The following is a 21,935-nucleotide window of genomic DNA, read 5'->3' on the forward strand; positions in this document are numbered from 1 at the left end:
TGGTTTGAGAGTCACAGTTTTAGAACTCCGAGGTAGGAGTTTAAATGTCACATTTCAAAAGCTAAAGATAACATATTTTTCACAAATTATTTAAGTATAACCTGCTAACATTCAAACAATAGCTAGAAAAGTAATAAAATGAACACCTAAGGAGTCAACGTTTAGATAATGTTAATTCAAAACAAAGAACACAGGAATTCACAGACTGGAAAGGAACTTCAAGTTCAAATGGGGTTAAGATGAAAGGGGAAACAATCTGGGTAAACCTGTTATCCTCATACTTCTATAATCACCTAGAGACTATCTGATGATTTCTGTATCCCTAATCTTGCCTGGTGTAAAGTATCTGATCAATTTATTTGGGCAATAAATACAACAATCAAATCAATTACCAAATAATATCTTTAATACAAGAGAAATGTGACATAAATTTGTATAGGAAGTTACTAAGAAAACTAGCTATAACTACAAGTTTTAGCTACCTTATTTGTTAAGATTTAGCTAGAAAAAGCAAGTAAGTGTTCATAATAATTTGGAAATGTGAGGGACTCTAGAAGTTGATTCATAAAGTTAAAGAAAATCTGATTTTTAGTTAGTACTAAAATATAAAACCTCCACAATAATAATAAATAATCAAAACCCAACAAGGCTCCCAATAGATACCAAAGAACAATACTTGGTATCAGGAGATGCTCATGAAGCAACACTTTTATCTATAGACTTGCTCTATATGTTTTTACTCACCTAAACCATATTTAATAATCCCACAGTTTATAAATACACTCAATGTTGCAATCAGTTTATCAAAGATATTTAATAAAATTGTTTTTACAACTAATTGCAATGTTTTGTCATGTTTTAATAAAATATGTGCCATATAGTACCTCTAAAAGTATTTTTATCCGGGCTAGAGAGGTGTCTCAGTGGTGTAACAGCACTTGCTGTTCTTCCAGAAGACAAGGGTTCAATTCCCAGCACCCACAAAGCAGCTCATAACTGTCTGTAACTCCAAGTCCATGGAATACAACACCCTCACATAAACATATACACAGGTAAAACACCAATGCACATGAAATAAAAATATTTAAAGAAAGGTATTTTTACCCACTCAATTTTTGTGTGCAGGGGTGTAGGGCACTAGTGTCATGGTGCATATGGAAGTCAAAAGGCAATTTGCACAAGTCTAGTCTCTCCTTTATCATGGAATTCATGGGAGTCTTGGGGATTCAATCTGGACTGTCAGGTCTGACAGCAAAAGCACCTTTATTCATTGAGTCTAGCCCTTTTGAAATTCATTTAATGTGTATGTGTGAGTACCTGCATGTGTGTGTGTGTGTGTTAAATGCACATTAATATAAATTAACACAAATTAAACATAAATTACTACCTATGTCTGAAGTCCATACAGGTCAGAGAAGGCATCCTGGAACTGGTTTTGAGTGGCTATGTATATGCTAAGAACTGAACCCATGTTCTCTGTCAAGAGCAGCAAGTGCTCTTGAGTTTCACTATTCAGACTTGGTTGGCCTGTAACTCACTATGCAGACCAAGCTGGTCTGGAACTTAGTGATTTGACTACTTCTACCATCCAGGATTAAATGCACATGAATCACACTTGGCTTCTGAATTTTCCTTCTTTTTTTTAAATTTTATTTATTTATTTATTTTTGGTAGGGAGGGGGTTTGAGACAGGGTTTCTCTGTGTATCCCTGGCTATCCTAGAACTCACTCTGTTGGCCTTGAACTCAATATATCCTCTTGACTCTGCTTCCCAAGTGCTGGGATTTAAAGTGTGCATCACCACCACTTGGTCTGAATTTTCTTATTACTAGTTATTGACTTTACAGTTAAGACCTATTTCCCCTACATAAAATATAATCTCTATATGAAGCCGGGCGGTGGTGGCGCACGCCTTTAATCCCAGCACTTGGGAGGCAGAGGCAGGCGGATCTCTGTGAGTTCGAGACCAGCCTGGTCTACAAGAGCTAGTTCCAGGACAGGCTCCAAAACCACAGAGAAACCCTGTCTCGAAAAACCAAAAAAAAAAAAATATATATATAATCTCTATATGGAAGACTACATAAAACTTCCAATATATTAGTGGACTATATGAGGTATGTATGCTTTTGCCTCATGGAAAGCAAAAGAATATATAATAAAGAGATGGCAAAATGCAGCAATTTATGGGATTTCTGTGTTAATTAATAACTATTAAAGCTTTGTGGTCAGTAAGATTTCATGGTGAGAATTATTAAGTTCCACCTTGGATGTTTAAACATCAGTATTATACCTTGTCCCTTTATTGAATAAACACCACAGTCAGGAGATAAAATATTCAATGTGTATGACTGGCATTGCTGCCATTTAAAGTTCTCTAGAGTCTGAGTTTCCTGAATGTATTCATTCTTTGATTTACTTAGAACATTCTGTAATTATGGTCATACCTAGTGAACCACTCACAATGGAGTCAAGTAAAAGCAACTATGATCAGATGCAGGAGGAGAGAACCTACAGATAAACACATAACTGTTACAGCACAGCACAGCTGGACGTTGTGGCACACCTTTTATCCCAGCACTCTGGAAGCAGAGGCAAACTGGAGACTAGGCTGATCTACACAGTGAACTTCAGCAAAGTAAGAGCTACACTGAGACCCTATCTCTGAAAGAAACAAACAAGCAACCACACACACAAATGCTCTGCTACAGCACAGTCAGTGGTATATTTCAAAAAGGAAACACTATTTTAAAAAATTATTAAATGAATCTTTGAGATATCTCTCTCTCCCTCCCTACCTCCCCTAGAGCTCACTTTGTAGACAAGTCTGGACTTGAACTCACAAAGACCCATTTGCCTTTGCCTTCCAAATGCTGGGATTAAAGGTTACCATAGCTGGCAGATATCAAAACTTCTAACACAGGGAACAGAATGGCTGACAAAGAATGTGACTGTGACAACTGTGAGGGGTACAGTGCCTGCTCTTCTTAGGATTTGCTGCACAGGCCCAATTACAAAGACTACTACATGGATACTGCATGTACAGCCCTACTTAGTTTTACAAAAACTCCTAAGTAATTATTTAAAATACACAATTTACAACCCTTGGACAAACTAAAACCAAGCACCATAATTAAAGGCTAAACACGACAAACATGAAAATCTAAACTGCAAAATGCTCTGAAATTCCAATCTTTCAAGTGTTGATATAAGACTCAAAAATGTTTGAATTTTGGATTTTCCGATTAGAGCTCTAAATTGATAAAGTCCACATAAAGATTCTGAAACGTGAAACTTAAAAACATCTTCACACTCTTCAGCATTTAGGATAAGAGAAAACCAATCTTGAGTTATACAAGTTATTCTCTTCAGAAAAACTCATTGTCATCTCTGTGGATAATTTCCCATTTTTGGAATTACTGCGTGCAAATGTCCATCTCTGAGATATTTTCATGAAGATTAATAAAATACTTATAAAGTAACAATATTAACATATAATACAAAGAGAAGGAACTTCCAATCCAAAGCAACAGTTCCTTTTTCTAAGCACCTCACAACAGTGTGCAACAAATACACAAATAACTTGTTTCTTAAAAATTCGAACTTTTGAAATCCTAAAAGCAATTCTAAGGTAAGAATTACTGCTGTAAACATTATGAACCAAAAGCTTATAAGAATTTCAACCAAAGTTATTCTTTGAGGACAAAGACATGGAACTAAGTAGGATAGAACATCACTGAAGGAACCTGCTGTCAGTACCCCTAACCAAGAAGTAAGTAGAAGGCTTCCCATCTTGAGTTTAAAAAGTTGCTAAAACAGCACACAGACCAAGGACATTGTCTGTTTACACTCTGGTGGAACGACTGTAAATATATTTGGATAATAAGTTGTTTCTAGGTTATACCTTAAATGTCAATCTCCCCACCCTTTCTTGAGACAAAGTCTCACTATGTAGCCCTGACTGTCCTGGAACTATACGAGATTGAAGATTAAAGGAGTGATATCACACTTGACAATGTGAATTCTGTTACTGAAACAATAAAATATTAGTAAAATTAATAAAACTACTTTTTTAAAAAAACGTAATTTTGGAAGTGGGGTACTTAATTTGATAAAGTGAGCCTGACAGAGCAATGAAAATACAAAACCATGTATTTTTCCCCAAACAATAACTTAGTTAAGGAATACCCTAATTTTACAGGACATCTCACTTCAATAAGGTTCTGAAAACACTGACCATACTAAGCAGGACAGCTGGTATCCAACAGTAACCAATACTAGAATCCTATTTCACTCCTCTAGTACACTGTCACCCTTGAGAAGGCTGGCGGGCATCTCTGGAGGAATGAGTGGTCTAAGTAGCACTGGAGAGGTGAGTGAGTGCGCTAAAGGAGATGGGCGCTCTGGGTCTGCTGAGGGTTAAATGTAGCCAAGATAATCAGCAATACCAAGAACTCCTTCCCCCTCACCCAACTTCCCAACTGCCTGGATTACACGTGCACACTACGACGTATGCCTACGTCGTAGGAAACATTTTTAGAAACTATCATAATCACCTCTACCTTAGCAGAAGAAGGAATGTGTAATTAAGGAACAGAAATTAATTCAGAAAGAATTTATTGAAGGTGAAAACTCTACTGGGCACAGTGGCAACAACTATGGAAAGGAGGGGAGGAGGAGAGTGGAGAGGAGAAAGAAGAGGAGAAAGGAAAGGAAGAGACAGACAGAAAATAGAGACTCTTCACTAATTCAAACAAGATCATAAAGAGATTATACAGATTAAGAAAAGAATTAAAGCTGGGAGTAGTAATACAAGCCTTTAATTCCAGCATTTGGGAGGCAGACGCAGGCAGATTCTGTGAGTTCCAGGGTATAACTTGGTCTACAGAGTGGGATCCAGAACAACCAGTTACATAGTCAGACCCTGCAGGAAGTATGGTGAGGGGATAGGGGTGGGGCATGGGAGCAGGGTGGGGATAGGTGGGGATAAATGGGGAGGGGGGCAAAATGGATGAAACTGACAACAACATAAAAAGAAAGACAAAGAAAAGGGTTGGAGAAATGGCTCAGTGGTTAGGAGTATTTGTTTTTGTAGGGGACTGGGATTTGATTTCCAGCACCCACATGGTAGCTCACAATCATCTATATATAATCCCAATACCAGGGTATCTAACCTTCAAGAGCACCAACCACACATGTAGTGTACATACATACAATCAGGGAAAACATTCATATGTAAAATAAAATGAATAGATTTTTTTAAAGGTTTTTATTTTTTTTAAAGAAATAGAAGAATTACTGTCTCTACGAATCCCTAAGCCTCAAGACTGACATATGCCTCTGCATATGACACGGCAAAATAATGTCACCATACCAACTCCATTTTTTTTTTTTTTTAAATCTCATAATGTCCTAAGATATGTTTACCAGGCCAGCCTGGTCTACAGAGCAAGTTCCAGGATGGAATCTAAAGCTACACATAGAAACCCTGTCTCAAAAGAAAAAAAAAAATGCTTACAAATATATGAGTCAACTACATTTTCACTTCAAATAAAATTTCAGGTCAGATTTTCAATTTACAGAACTGCTTTTTATAAGTGTTAAGGATTTAAACAGTAGCATTTTATATTTTAAAGCTTGTCTAACAAATTGCAGTCATAATCAATTTCTAAACTACTTAACTAAACCCCCACTCCAGTATTAAAGAGGGCTATAAGTGTCTTAACCTTATTCCAAATTTAATGTGATAAAGGAACAGAGAAATGTTTTAGGAATAACTTAAAATGACACTGAAATTACGGAAATTAATATAAGACAAGCAGGTTATGTTGTTTGCCACCAAAACCAACCTTTTCTATAAAAGACTGCATTGAGGAACTCTTCTGTTTGTCTCTGGAGTCGAGTGACTTTTGCGTGCTCTTGTTTAAGCAAAGCTTCTTGCCCAGCTCCGGAAGCTGGTTCATCCAGACCGACTAAGTATCCCTGCAAAAATATCGCGTGAAATGTTTGTACAAAATCTCTCCCCATTTAAAAATCCAAAGCACAGATGCATAAAAACAAGTGTTACTAGCCAATAAGACAAACTAGCATAATACAATTAAAATATTTAGAAACTTTTAATCTGTTTAAATACTTAGAACTTAAATTCTGTTCCTAAACAACTGTATTGTAATAGTAGACCTCAGATCTTACTGTATTGTTCAATTAATTGATAAATAAGTCAAAACTAGCACTATGATAGAGAACTAAAATCAAACACCGCCTGTTCCAAGTACACTTAAGTATTTTAATTATAGTAATATATGTGCTTGAACATACATACACGCAATAAAATAGGGATTAAAAGTTCCCAAAATGTTACAATCAACTCACTCCAGAGACTGCCAACATTACTTCAAGGCTGCTGCAGCGCTGTGGTAAGCTGATAGTGCTCTACATTTACTTCCAGCCTTGCCTCTTACAAGTAAACAGGAGGCCAGAACAATGACAGTGACCACAGAAAACAAGATTGAGAAATGCACAGTATACCTTCTAAGCATCCATCAAGTACTGTGTTCACATGCCTTCCACATCACAGCAGCGTTTAAACTCATGCACTTACAAATTTTCACCACAGACTACTTAAAGAAGCTTTCTAAAGAAAGTAGGTCATACTTTGCACAATAAAATGTGTTTAAGAATTGAAAGCACATTATAACCCACAAACTCCTTACACCTTTAAAATACACTCACTAATGTCTGAAACCACTTCCTAGGATTTCCCTATTATAATCACCATCATACCTATTTGTTTCACATTTAAACTCTTTCATTTCATTAAGATATAATTCAATGATGCAACTCACCCATGTAATGTAAAAACCAATGGATTTTATTCATAACTATAAATTGTTACCATCACAATGTGAGTATTTGTATCCCATTAACACACAACCTCTATCCCGCTGCTTGCAGCCAGCCCTAAGCAGCCGTTATACTTTATTTCACTTCTGAAGATATGCCTATTGTGACCACTTCATCTAAATGGAGCCTTTTTTTTAAGGCGGTGGCATTTTCTCCCAGAATATAATTTCAAGATTCATCTGTATCATAGCAGATGTTTGCATTTCCTTTTATTGCTGAATAAACATTCCATTTTATGGCTATACTACATATTATCCATTTAACAGTTGATGACTATTTGGACAGTTTCCACTTTTCCACTATCACATAAGTAATGAGAGTATTAAGTATGCAAGTTTTTGTGTGGATGCCTATTTTAAATCTCATAACTATACAGTTAAAAGGTAATTTCTAGACCACTATGTTTAGCATTTGAAGAAGTGTGAAAGTAGCTGTACCACAAAAATGTATGGAGTTCCAAGTTTTCCATACAGTCATGAATACCTTCTTTTTTTAAGAAAAGAAAAAAAAAATCCATCTGTGATAGGTTTGAATATAAGTGGCCCCCATAACCTCAAAGGGTATGGCAGTATTAGGTGTGGCTTTGTTGGAGTGGATATAACCTTGTGCCACTGTGAGGGTGGGCTCTGAGGTTTCTTATGCTCAGGATACTGGCCAGTGTCTCAAATTCCTGCTGCCTTCAAGATGTAGGACTCTAAGTTACTACTCCAGCACCATGTCTGCCTGCATACCGCCACACTCCCTGCCTTATGATGATGGATTGAACTTAAAGTGTAAGTAAGCCACCCCAATTAAATGTTTTACTGTATAAGAGCTGCCGTAGTCATGGTGTCTTTTCACAGCAATAGGAACCCTAAGAGAAAAGTGTTATGTATGTTATGCTTTGGCTTAGGTTTATATCTGCCTGCTGTCATTTGATGTCAAACTTTTTCTGTGGTCTTTGGTCATGTGACCACTTCTTTGAAGATTCAAATTATCTGCTGACCTTTTAATTAGACTATGTTGTTACTGTTACGAGTTCTTGATATATTCTTTATCTATTATGAAGCAAATAAAAGCCTTCCCTACCATACTTCAAAAAAGTTAATTAAGAATTAGTATTAATACTTTAAGTATCTGATAAAACCAGAATCCATGGTTTTTCCTTGATAATTTATAAAAAATATTTATATTATCTTGCATGAGTGTTTGCCAACATGCATATATGTTCCTAGTGCTCACAGAACTCAGAAGGTGGCATTCAATCCTCTGGATCTGGATGTGAGTACTGGGAACCAAACCTAGGTCTTGTGAAAGAATAACCAGTGCTTTGAACTGCTGTGCCATCTCTCCAGCCTCCAGACTATAGGTGTGTGTGAAATAATCCTTTTGTAAACTGTAAAGATTTGTCATTCAAATTGGCTTAATTAACAACTGACTGGCCTACAGCTAGGCAGAAGTTTGGGTAGGAGAGACAGACTAGGAGAATTCTGGAAGAACAAGAGTGGACTTAGGAGAGTCTCCAGCCAGACACAGAGGAAGCAAGACATGTACAAAATGAGGTAACAAGCCATGAGTCACATGGTAGAACTTAGATAAAAAATATAGGCTAATTTAAGTTGTAAGAGCTATTTAGTAATAAGCCTGAGTTATCAGTCTGTGCCAGAACTAGTAGGTAGGAAAGAAAAGTCCACCTAACAAATGGCACCCAACATCCAGGGCCATATAAAGCCTGAGAAAGCTTAAAAAAAAAAAAAGTTCTAAAATGCACAGAAACAGAGCCAAATGGAGCTTCCTTATCGCATGTCTCCCAGAAGCTGACTGTGGGAAGAGCCAGCTGCCAGTTGCCATGCACTAAGCTAAGCTACACCTGCAGCAGCTGACACAGCAGTTTAAGATTTGTCTCATGCACTCAAAAAATACTGATATTCAGTAAAGACTGATTCAGATGGAAAAATACCTCTAAATGGTTACAGTGTGCTTAAAAATATACATAGGCTTGGGAGAGAAAAAAGAATGTATAGACAGTCATAAAAAAAGAAATATAAAAAAAACCAAAAAAAGATTTAAAATGATAAAACCCTTAAAATTTGATGGAATAAAGAAGATGAAAATTAAAGAGCTTGAATACTGTATGTAATTGTATTGTTTTTTAATTTTTTGACTGCTAAGGAAGGAATAACAGCTGCGAAGACACACTGGATTATAAAAACTGCTGGATTAAACCAACCTATACATTTTTAAAGATGTCTTGACTTCAAAATGAAAGTCAAAAGATATGTTACTTTGGGGAAGAGGTTATGCCTTTACTATCACAGAAAATGAAAGGCTGTAGATTCATTCCAGATTAAAGATAATCAGGTTTGATTGGGAAAGACCCCCTGAAAATTCTGGCTATAAACACAAATAAACCTGGAAGAACTACAAGACATGTAATGTATATTTTACATGCTCAAAACATAAAACAACAAAAAAAATCATCTTTGGCTAACTTATGTACAGCACAGTCTATACTTGCATTAATAGAGATTTGTAAGTTATCTTTAAAAGTTTATATATTTCCAGAGTAAGAGGACCAGATACCAATAAAAATGGGTTGCTGAGGTGATCCAGCATCCAGAACAACTTCAAGGCTGCTAAATGAGATGATCCAAACTTACAGAATACTACAGCCAAGACCTAACAATTATCCTGATTTTCTCAAGTTTCCCCCCAAAATTACCAAAGCCCCCAAACAACAAGTAGCAGGAGAACTTTGCCCACATCCCCAAAATATGGGTTATGGATGCTTATTATCATTTAAGTGGGGGATTGGCTACAAGTTGTTATTGGCAACTGTCAGGAAAAAAAAAAAGCCAAATGAAGGAGATCAGATTCAGTGTTTTCTTTCTGGAAAAAAAAGGGGGGATATAGGAATAACAGATAAAAAGTTAGATTATTAAATTTACTTTTAAACTAAAAGAGTAACTACTAGTCTTAAATACTTCACAGTGTATATTGATAGAAATCTGAAGTTAATTTTGTTATAGTATACATATATTTCTACTCCTGTTTGGGATATTATTTATGCAGCTCATTAAAAATATAATGCATAATTAAGAAATACGGATTAAAAGTCATCAATAATAATCAAACTTATAGTCACATTAGGTATGTTTTCAAGGTCATACACAGATATAAATAGATGGTCTTCAAATACTTCAAAGACCTACAGAATATGACATTCCATATGTTTAGTGACCTAAAGCTTTTTATGCGAGGAAGACACATCTGCTCCTGACAGCATCAATCTACTTCAGAAAAGATGATGGGCATCAAGGAATTTGCTATCTTTATGGCAAAAGCTAGCCACTGGGCAAAGAACTGCCCTTGTCTCAATTGCTGACAGTAAACCAGCCTAACTGAACCAGCAGGATGCAAAAGAAAGCAACTAACAAACTTTGTCAAGACAAGGTAAGAAAATCCTTCAAAATTTCCTGCTTCAGAGCTAAGTCTGTCAGATATTCTAGACCTGTAGGCCAAAGATGGATGCTCCAAATTACAGGGAAACTTAGGGTGAATGTCCAGGCAGCCAATGTCTCTGTCACCAGGTAATATTTCACCCTTCTGGGGTCTTTGATGAAGCTGAAGACTTGTCACAGCTAAAGTTTTCTTTAGTTATAAGATAAATTTGGTATAAAATTTAAAGTCACAAAGATAAAATATAACAGAATATTTTCTCTAATTTTGCCAGATAGAAATGAACTAGATATTGTAACTGCAACTCTTACTTGATGATTATCTTTGTTGTATATAATTTTACGTTAAAATTAAAACCTTCCTTAGACAAAAGGGGGAAATGTGGAATATTCCTAAGAAACATCTGTCAACAGGTGTGTTTAATTTTTTATTTTTAACTGCCAATTTAATCTCTTCATTTGTTTTAAGTTGTATTCATTTCCTAGGGCGCTTTAACATAATAACATGAGGCTCTAACAGTAGAGATTTATTCTCACAGTCCTAGAGGCTACTTGTCCAAAATCATGGTGTCTGCAGAGTTCTTTCCTTTCTGAAGTCTCTAAAGTCCTTCCATACTTGCTTCTACCTTCTGGCGATTGCTGACAACCTTTGCATTCCCAGGCTCACGATGATGTAATCAAATCTCCACTACTAATTTTATACACCCCTTCCCCCTGTATGTTTGTTTGTCCATTCAAATCTCTATTCTTACTTATAAAGACACCAAGTCATTGGATTATTGGACCACACTTACAATCATCACTTCATTTTAACTAGACTATATTAAGAATCCAAAAGTCTAATTTTTGAATAAAGTCCCATTCATAAATATCATCAGTTACTATTCTTTTTTCATCACAACTTTTTTTTTTGGGGGGGGGGACATAATTCAACTCACAATACAGATCTATTCAAATATATCCTTTATTCTGAGACAGGGTTTCTCTGTGTAACAGTCCTAACTGACCTGTAACTCTCTCTGTAGCCAGGGCTAGTCTTGAACGCACAGAGCTCCAAGTACCTGCCTCTGCCTCCTGAGTGCTGGGATTGAAGGTGTGCACCACCACCACCTGGTTCAAATAAGTTTCTTTAATAAAATTTTTTTTGATACTTCAGCTTTTCTAAAAATTTCACCCATCAAGTTATTTACTTTTTAGCAAAGAAAGTATTCATACCATTTCCCAAGCAATCTCTCTTATTGCCATAAGGTTGGAGGTAATTCTCCCATTATCATTCATGTTTCATTGTAGTTGGAGGATGCTTGTCTGTTCCTGGCTGCCTAGACCATTCAAAAACTATATTATGGCCGGGCGGTGGTGGCGCACGCCTTTAATCCCAGCACTTGGGAGGCAGAGGCAGGCGGATCTCTGTGAGTTCGAGACCAGCCTGGTCTACAAGAGCTAGTTCCAGGACAGGCTCCAAAACCACAGAGAAACCCTGTCTCGAAAAACCAAAAAAAAAAAAAAAAAAAAAAAAAAAAAAACTATATTATGTAAATAACTGCCTGGCCACTCACTTAAGCATATTGCTAGCTACCTCTTACATCCTTGGTTAACCCATTTCTATTATTTTATATTTGTTCTGGCTAGTTGCTCAAGTCTTTTTCCTCTGGCGGTTCCATGGTGTCTCCCTTACTCTGCCTTTTTTCTCCCCGCATTCAATTTAGTTTTCTCCACCTATCTCTATTCTGCCATGCACAGGCCCAAGACAGTTTATTTATTAATAAAAGGAACACATATACACAAGAACTTCCCACACCATTTCATTAAGTCTGTTCTTTTTAAATCAGCAGTTTATCAATCTTGTTAATGTTTTCAAAGAAACAGCTTTTAGTTTTGCTGGAGTTTTTTTTTATTATTTTTATTTTATACAAATGGGTGTTTTTCATGAATGTATGTCTGTGCAGTACATGTGTGCAGTGCTCAAAGACACCAGAAGGCAGCACAGGATCACCTGGAATTTGAATTAATACAGTTCTGATTCACTATGTGGGTCCTAGGACTTGAACCAAGGTCCTCTGGAAGAGCAGCCAGTGTTCTTAACTACTGAGCTACCACTCTAGCCCCTTGATTTTTTTCTCTATCATTTTCTATACTATTTTATTTATGTGTGCTCTGATCTTATTTTTCTATTTGTTTCAGATTAGTCTCTCCATATTTTTTCAGTTTCTTAAGGGGGTGGTTAGGATATTGGTTTGGAATTTTTTTCTTTTTACTGTAGGTATTTGAAACCATAGATTACTTTTATCTATACTAATAATTAGATATCAAGTTTCATTTTGGTTCATCAAGGTAGTCTATAATTTCTTCTGGGATTTATTCTTATATCTTCCAACAAAAGTGTTTCAATTTTCATGCTTGTGAATTCATTTATTTCCTTTTACAGGTTTCTAATTTTCATTCCACCATATTAGAAAACTTACTCAAGGGCTGGAGAGATGGCTCAGAGGTTAAGAGCACTGCCTGCTCTTCCAGAGGTCCTGAGTTCAATTCCCAGCAACCACATGAAGGCTCACAACCATGTATGATGAGATCTGGTGTACTCTTCTGGTCTGGTGGCATACATGCAGATAGAACACTGTATACATAATAAATAAATCTTTTAAAAAAAAGAAAGAAAGAAAAGAAAACTTACTCAGTAATACTTCAATATTTTAAAATGTATTAATTTATGGGTCTGAGGTGTAGCTCAGTTAAGAATGTTTGCATCGCATGTTAGAACACTCTGGGTTTGATCCATTATGTTGCTGGGTTTACATGATTCATAATGTTCTGGCTTTCCCCACGTAGGCAGCACAGCCTCAGCATTTGCCCAGGCTCAATTGAACATATCATACTCCTTCTTACACCTCCAAAGTAAATCATGTCATCCAATCTGGTAAGCAGGTTCTATGCTATTTCTTTTTTTTTTTTTATATATAAATATTTATTTATTTATTATGTATACAATATTCTGTCTGCGTGTATGTCTGCAGGTCAGAAGAGGGCACCAGACCTCATTACAGATGGTTGTGAGCCACCATGTGGTTGCCGGGAATTGAACTTAGGACCTTTGGAAGAGCAGGCAATGCTCTTAACCACTGAGCCATCTCTCCAGCCCTCTATGCTATTTCTTAGGTGAGATATCTAACTACTCAGCATCTCTGTCCAGTGTGGCTTTCTTCCAGTCTATCTGCTCTTCCTCCAAACTGAAGCTGATCTGCCTATACTTAGGTCACACATCAAGCTGTTATTCTTCAATGTCTGTTTCTTAACTATTCTACTGTTTTGCCAAATACTGGGGCAAAAATTGGTAAGTCTATTACAAAAAAAATAAGGTCATTTTGCAGAAGTAAACTACCACTAAAATTTGAAAATCAGATTTCAGGAAAATTTTCTTCACTTGCTTCTTTTTTCTGGTAATGTTAACATTTTTGTTTAAATTTTTTTAATTTTATTTATTTATTTGTTTGTTTGTTTGTTTGTTTATTTTTGAGGCAAGGTTTCTCTGTTTAACCCTGGCTGTTCTGGAACTTGCTCTGTAGAATGAGCTGTCCTTGAACTCAAAGATCTGTCTGCCTCAGTGCTGAGACTAAAAGTATGCACCACCACTGCCAGGCTTAATGTTAACTTTTTAACACATATGTTATTTCAATTGTTACTAAAAAGGAGCTATCAGTCTCCTCTGAATTGTAAACCAAAACAATTTTGTTTTTTAATAATGCCTTTAGGCACTTTCTAAGTCTATTCTGTCTACCTAGAAAGAGTTGTAAAGAGTTCTCTGTTCTTAAGGTCTATCACATCTGTTAGAAGAATGTTTGAGCTCTTATTGTATATAAGAGCTAGGGATTAAGACAGTGTTACATAGTTGTTTTAAAATTAATTACTTTTAGGAACTGGGAAAATGGTCAATCGGCAAAATTACTGTCATGCAAGCACAAGGACTTGAGTTCAGATCCTTAGCACTCAGAAAAAAAGCCAGAGGAGCATGGCCCACAATATTAGCACTAAAAGATCGACACTGGATCCCTAGAACTTGCTGGCAGACTGTCTAGCCCAACAGAACGGTGATTTTCAGTGAGAAACTGTCTCAAAAAATTAAGGTGATGAAGAACTGAAAGAGACCTCCACTAACCTATACACTCTAGCCATGTGAGACTGAATACATGTGCACAAGTCCAACTGTGTGCACACATGCAGACACATACAAATGACTTATCAGTTAAATGACTCTTTCACTTACATTTTATGCATAGCAATAACTGTTAAACACTGAACAAAAATCATACATTTTGCTTTGCTTTTACTATACTTTTTTATCAACTGCTCCTAGACATGCTGTTTACAAATTTAGCCAAGTGTTATTAGATAGATAGATAGATAGATAGATAGATAGACAGACAGACAGACAGACAGACAGACAGATAATAGATATAATCTTTAATCCCAGCAACTCAGAAGGCAGAGGCAATGTGAACTCTAGGCTAGCCTGGTTTATAAAGAGAAACCCTGTCTCAGGAGGAAAAAAAATTTTACAGGGAAGATGCATTAAAAAAAAAAAAAAAAAAAAAGCATGGGTTACTGTCCTGACCCTTGTTGTATATACATAGACAAAATATAAAAAAACAATAAAAACAAGAAAGTTTATGTGGCATACAGTTCAACAGTCAGATGATAGCAAATCAACAACAAAATACTTCAGCATTGCTCCTACACATATGCAATTTAAATAGATGCATTATATATGGTATAGCAAAAACTAACCAAAATATGTAATACTATTCTATATTTTTTTAAAAGGACACTGGGTACTTCAACTATAAAAAAGAAGCTTTTGGCCACAGGCAAATGGGAGTAAAGCTGAAGGCTGCAGGTCTAAACTACCGTGGAAAGCCAAAACTGAGCCTATTCCACCTTGTCTGAAGGTCAGAGAGTTTGAGCTTATTTTTGCTCTTTCAAAGTTGCTTACAGCAGGTGTGGCTACAAAACAAGATATCCTGACCTAGGGTGTACTTACTTGGTGTTTTAGACATTAAGATGGCCCATAGAGGTAGAGCCGCTCCACCCTGAACAAAGGTCAGAGAATTCAAGCATACTTCTACTCCTGCTTTTGAAATAGGAGGTTTGACTTAAGGAGTGGCTGCCTGTAGGTTTAGGGTTTTTTCACTGCCCCAGACATCAAATACTTTTCTCAGGAATTAATGGCTTGATGTCTCAAGTATTAAAACAAGTAACTATTCTGGTTGTCTTTTGTATCATGTTAAAACAGCCTCTTGCCTTCCTTCTCCCTTTTGTATTGGGGTATAAAAGTGTATGAAAAATAAAACAGGCAAATTCAGCATTCAGTATTCACTGAGTTGCCCTCCCTGTTACTATTCTGTCTCTGTGTTTCTTATTTCTGTTCCTCCTACTTAACATCTCTAATCCTCACACCTCTCTACCTTGGAACATAGGGACTCATGGGTAGGATAGCAGCATAAGTCACCACAAAAAACTGGCTCCTGACAAGCGAGAATTTCTATCTTTTAGGAGTTACTTCCGTTAGGATAAACAGTGATTCGGTTTACACCTACAGTTGATTCTGTTTCCAAAATCCACTTGATTATCATAATCACACAGTACTGAGTAATTAACCATACAGTTATTAATGAAATAACATTCAATTCTAAAGGAGCAACAGTGATAAGGAGAAATAGTGAACAGGATAAGATCTTCTCCAGTAAGAAGACATCAAGTTCTTTACTAAAAACTTTAACATGGGCTGGAGAGATGGCTCAGCAGTTAAGAGCACTGGCTACCCTTCCAGAGGACCCAAGATCGACCTCCAATACCCACATGGTGGTTAACAACAGTCTGTAACTACTGGGGATCCACTGGCCTTTTAGAGCCTACTTGGCACTGCACAAACACAGTGTACAGACATACATGCATGCAAAATGTTCATAAACATAAAAATAAAAAGATATCCTTGAAAATATGTCCTCCTGTCACCTAATATTGTGCTTTACTACTGGAGTAACATGGCAATAAAAATCTCCAAAAGATGTTTTCAAATCTACAGGGTGTCTTAGTCTATTTTGTCCCACTGTAAAAAAAATCTGAGTGTGCTGGTGATGTGGCTTAGTGGGTTAAGTCACTTACCACACACTCCTGAAGACCTGAGTTTGATTTCCAGAATAAATCTTTAATAAAAGGGAGGGAAAGAACAAGCTACAGCCTAAGATAAAATAGCTGTACATCAACCTGACCAAATAGTTTATAAAAAAATACATAAAGGAGTGCATTCTGGGTTGGTGCGCCATGGTGGCTTGTGTCTTTTCCATCTGTGTCCACCGCCCGCCTTTGCATGCCACTGCCCAGCTTCCCACAATGGCACTGGCCCAGACACTAAGCACCACTGTCTGCCCTGAGGGAACCCAGAAGAGGTCTGGGACTCTCCAGCCCGCCCTGGCCCTCACACAGGTGCCTAGAAGGGTCACACACTTGTACCTCCAGTACAGTGGCGTACTCCCTTTGATGTTAGAGGGAATTAAGAACTGAGTGCTGTATGTCTTGAAACTCTATGACAAGATTGACCCAAAAAAGCTCTCAGTAAATTCTCATCTTATGAAAGATCTGGGATTAGACAGTTTGGACCAAGTGGAGATTATTATGGTCATGGAAGACGAACTTGGATTTGAAATTCCTGATACAGATGCACACACACAGTGTGTCTATGTATGAATAGAGAGAGGAATGGAAAGAAAGGGAGAGATGAATATGAATGAAAATTTCAACATCAAATGTCATCATCCAAGAAATAAAAACTACAACTGTCATCAGACAGACACCCACTGGATAACATGAAGACTGACAACACTACCCCTGGCATGATATGAGACAGTGGTTTCCCCTTATATGGTTGATAAAAGATAAGTAACACAGCATGAAAAGAGATTCAATGCCCTCAAAGAGACTTATAAATAAGTAAGTCACAACAGTCATCATCTAACAACTTGGTGATGCGTAAAAAAATGAACACCTGGGCGACAGAGATGCCTCAGTGGATGAGAACATTTGCTATTCTTACAGAGGATGGAGGTTGCGTTTCAAGCATCATAAGGTAGCTCACAACATTCTGTAACTCCAGTTTCGGGGTATCTGACACTTTCTTTTGAACACTGCAAGCACTAGGCACATATGCAGTACACATACATGTATACGTGCAGGACAGACACTCCTATACATAAAATGTTTTAATAAAAATGAAGAGCTAAATTGAGTTTGCCTATGCTAAGGAAAATTATAAAGAAAATAAAAAGGCCAGGCACTGGTGGCGCACGCCTTTCATCCTAGTGCTCGGGAGGCAGAGGCAGGTGGATCTCTGTGAGTTCAAGACCAGCATGGTCTATACATAGCTATAGTTCCAGGGCAGTCAGGGCTACACAGTGAAACCCTATCTTGAAACAAAACAGAGAGACAGAGAGAGGAACAAAACATACATAAAAACAAATAGAAGCCTTAAAAATTTATGTTACGCCAAAACAGCCAAACATAAGACTGCACATTGCAGGATCATACATAATTCTAGGAAAGATAAAACTCTAGTGATTGCAGAAGCCTGGACGACTGTGGGAAGCATATATATATATATGAAAACATTTACCAAAATCAGTTAACCCTACTCTTTCAATTAGTTTTACTATATAAAAATATTACTTCAAATTTGAAAGATCACTGAAAATTAGTTTCAGGGTAGTAAAGATACAAAGTTCCAAATGTGTCACTGAGAGTAAATGTTCCACTCAAAGTAAGAATTGTTCTGTTAAGGGTCACACAGTAAATACTTAGGTCTTACAAGCCACATGCAAGTTCTGCTGCATACACAGTTCCTTCTTTTAATTTGAAGGTATTAAAAAAGCAGTGTGTGGGCAAGATTTAGTGACAGAGCACATTTTGCTGACCTGATAGAAATGTGAAACTTTTCCCAGACTTAAAACAACCATTGCTCCAGGGGTCCCTGGAATAGCAAAGGTGTCACTGAATAAACAAAGCAAGAAACCTGTATCAGCATGAAAGTCAGCCCTCACAGCAATAAACTGTTAATAAAGTTAAAATTTAAATAGTAAGGCCGAACATTTCTTACCATTTCTAACATTTGTCACCCTACATCTGGGAAAGTAAGACGAGAGGAGAAAGAAAGCTTAAATAAATGACTGTTTATTTTCTCTTAATGGAATGAAAGAAAAGAAAATGGAAAAAAATCAAATGACAAGTTTTACTTGAGGAAAATAAAGCAGTCTGGGTTTCCTAAAACAAAAGTGAAAGAATGACTTTTAAAAACTACTCCTATCTAAATACATACCTAATGTGTGCCTTGATTATCTAAATTTGGGTGTAATTGTTATGAATTCATACCATAGGGCATAAAAACCTAGGAACTAAAAGCAAGTGTATATACACAAGTTTTTTTCTTTAAGTAATTATGTTAGAAAAGCCTCCCAGAGTCATGATTCTAAAGCTACAGCCCTGCCTGTTACCCATGGCTTTCTGACATTTTAAGCAATGAGTTAAAAAGAGCTGACAAGATGAAATTCATTGATTTAAATGCCAATCTCCCTCATCTTATTATTTTAAATGCCAGCAAGTCCCAGATAAAATGGCTCCATCACTTTAAATGTTCATTTACTTTAAGGTCAATTATATAAGAGAATCTTAAAATTATTATTCTTTATATAAACAAGGTATAAATCGTGCTTAATATAATTTTTGCTATATATAAATGCTGTCTTCAGTTTGGCTAAGCGTAATACCAAGTTAATGAGTAGGAATACAAGTAAATTTAAAGGCTGAAAGACACTGAAGCATTTTTAATTTGGGAGGGACTATTAATACATCTGAAAAGCGAGTATGTGAAGACCTCAAACACAAGGCAAGTAATGGTTCAACACTAATGTAGCTATAAGAATTAGGATTTCAAAGAGGTAGAGACATTAACAGACATTTTTTAAAAATAAGACTTTGAAAACTCAATGATCTAATAAAATCCCTAGGAATATCTGTAAAGAGTTGTAAGAAAGCCAGGAGGTGGTAGAACACATCTTTAATCCAAGCAGGCAGAGGCAGGAGGATTTTAGTGAGTTCAAGGACAGCCTGGTCTACAGTTGAACCAGGGAAACTCTGTCGAAGGAAAAAACAAACAAACAAAACAAAAAAACTTTAGGACGCCATGCAGCTCATTGCCAGGGCAGACGCGATGAAGCTCCGACCCAGGATAGACATAGACTAGAATATTCCTGGTAAGCGCACCTTGGGGTGCTACACACATTAATAGAAATGGGCCAGGCAGTGTTTAAAAGAATACAGTTTGTGTGTTGTTATTTCGGGGCATAAGCTAGCCAGGCGGCCAGGAGCTGGGGCGGCAGGAACGCAGCCCACATCTCCCACTACAAAATGGCCCCCAACGTGTGGACAACTATATTCACAGAAAGCCTGAAAAAGCTTGGGAAAGAATAGAGTACAGCATGGCTTCTTGGTAGCAGCAATTTCTCGGGTCTGCTCTGCTTGCTAGAGGCAAGCAAGCTCTCTCATCTAAGAGAGGCTTCCTGACTCAGCTTTAGCTGCAAAACCCTGCAGCTCTCTTAAGAGGTCCTGCCACGAAACACTTAAATGGTGTTGATAAAAGCTGACTGAATGCTTGTTTTGTTTTCAGCTGTAGCTGGAAAAAAGCTGCGCCGTTTAAAAATGCCGGCTTTCTGGGCCATCCTGCCAGGGCAAACTCTGACTCTTTCAAGCAGGCGGTCCTGACCAAGGAGCTTTTGAGTGTTAAAGGACACTCAACTTGTTTGCTGGCAAGGACCTTAAAACGCCATAGAGTTGTGGCAATAAAGATGGCTACAGCCGGTACCTCCGCCATGAGGCTGGAAAGCTAAGAAATGGGCTGGATCTAACCGGCAAAGTCACAGCTTTAGTCCTACTGAGATTGCTTGGTAAATTAAAGACTCATGTGGTCAAAAAAACAGACAGAGATACAGTAAAGAGACCATCAAAAACAAAGAAAACTTCTAAATGATTTACAGTGTGTTAAAAATATATGCAGGCTAAAAGTTAAAGTTCTTAAAAGTAAAAAAAAAAGAAGAAAGTAGTTGGGTGTGGTAGTACACACCTTTAATCCCAACACTAGGGAGGGAGAGGAGGATTGACCTCTGAGACTTCAAGGTGTGGTAGCACACGCCTTTAATCCCAGTGGTGGGAGGCAAAAACAGATGGACCTCTGAGAGTTCAAGGACAGCCTGGTCTACAGAGTTATTCCAGGTCAAAGATATAGAGAACCTGTCTCAAAAAGCAAAAAGTTAAAAGTAAAAATAAACGAAATAAAGGTTAAAATAAAGCCGCACAAAGATGGAAAATACACAGAAAATCTTGATACTGTATGCTATTATGCTTTCTTTGAATTGTTTGAATGCTGAGGAAGGAGCAAGAGCTGCTAAAAGATATTTGTTTATAAATGCTGCTGAACTAATCCAAGATAGATATTTTCAAAATACCTTAACTTTAAAATTTGGATCTAAGGACATGATGCTTTGGAAAGGAGTTTCTTTTGTTTTCACAGAGGATGAGACCCTGTGGATTGTTTCTATCCCAATATGGTATGATAGACCACGCCCTCCTGAAGGGTTGCTGTGAACACCTTCAAAAAATCACTTCACTCAACTGCCGACTGAGATAAATCTAGCACACAGGTTATACCATGAAAGACCTAATTAACAGCACCCCCATTCAGCAGGAAGCAGTTTGGAGAGAAATAACTACGTCCATATTCCCAAATATTGTTTATAAATGTTCTTTTACATTTAAAGGGGGAGATGATACAGATATGAATAATTTGCATTGATATGGATTTTGCTTTAGTGATTTAAATTTAAGGTCAATTTTGTTATATGTATATGTATTTTTGATCTTGATTAAGGTATTGTGATTGTGTAGTTCATGTAAAAATGTTATGTATATAGGTTGTTAATGGATAATCATTAATAATAGTCAAGTTTGTAGTCATGTTAGATTTTCTAGATATATGTATATATATTTTAGTTGAATAGGCATTCTTCATATCTTTCAAAGACTATAGAATACAGCATGTAAAAAAAAAAGAATATGGCATGTAAATGTTTTATTAACTTAGGGTTTTTCATGACAATGAGACACATCTGCTCCTGGCAGCACCAATCTACTTCAAGAAGAAAGAAGATGGGCATTGAAGAGGCACCTTATGGAGTTTGATAGCCATTTGGGCAAGAAACTGCTCTTGCCTGGACTATTGTATAAACTGGACACAGAGAACCCGCAGAGAGGACTACTGAACTTGCCTAAAGGTGAGATGAACTTTCAGGTTTCCTGATTTATGAAAGAGTCTGTGAGACATTCTGCAGGACACAGCAGATAGTGACTGAACTGCCTTTGAAATTTCCTGCTTCATGGAAATGTCTCTGGATACTATGGGCCTGAAGGCCGAAGATGGATGCCCCAGCAGTACAAAAGAACTTTGGGTGACTGTCCAGGCAGCAAAATGTCTCTGTTATTTCTAGAGTTTGAAAGTTGCTT

General features: G+C 37.0%; 1 protein-coding gene across 3 annotated transcripts in view; it reads right to left on the reverse strand.

The window, feature by feature from the left end:
- Window positions 1–21,935, reverse strand: part of Lcor (ligand dependent nuclear receptor corepressor) — a 119,576-nt gene that overhangs the window by 44,463 nt on the left and 53,178 nt on the right. For all 3 annotated transcript variants that reach the window (XM_057779732.1, XM_057779731.1, XM_057779733.1), the window contains exon 5: window positions 5,847–5,979. Coding sequence is in view for 2 of the 3 variants with exons in the window: in XM_057779731.1 (XP_057635714.1) it covers window positions 5,847–5,979 (133 nt within the window). In the remaining variant the exon portion in view is untranslated. The remainder of the gene's footprint in view (window positions 1–5,846; window positions 5,980–21,935) is intronic.

Source organism: Chionomys nivalis, chromosome 8 (genome assembly GCF_950005125.1).
Source record: "Chionomys nivalis chromosome 8, mChiNiv1.1, whole genome shotgun sequence".
NCBI lineage: Eukaryota > Metazoa > Chordata > Mammalia > Rodentia > Cricetidae > Chionomys > Chionomys nivalis.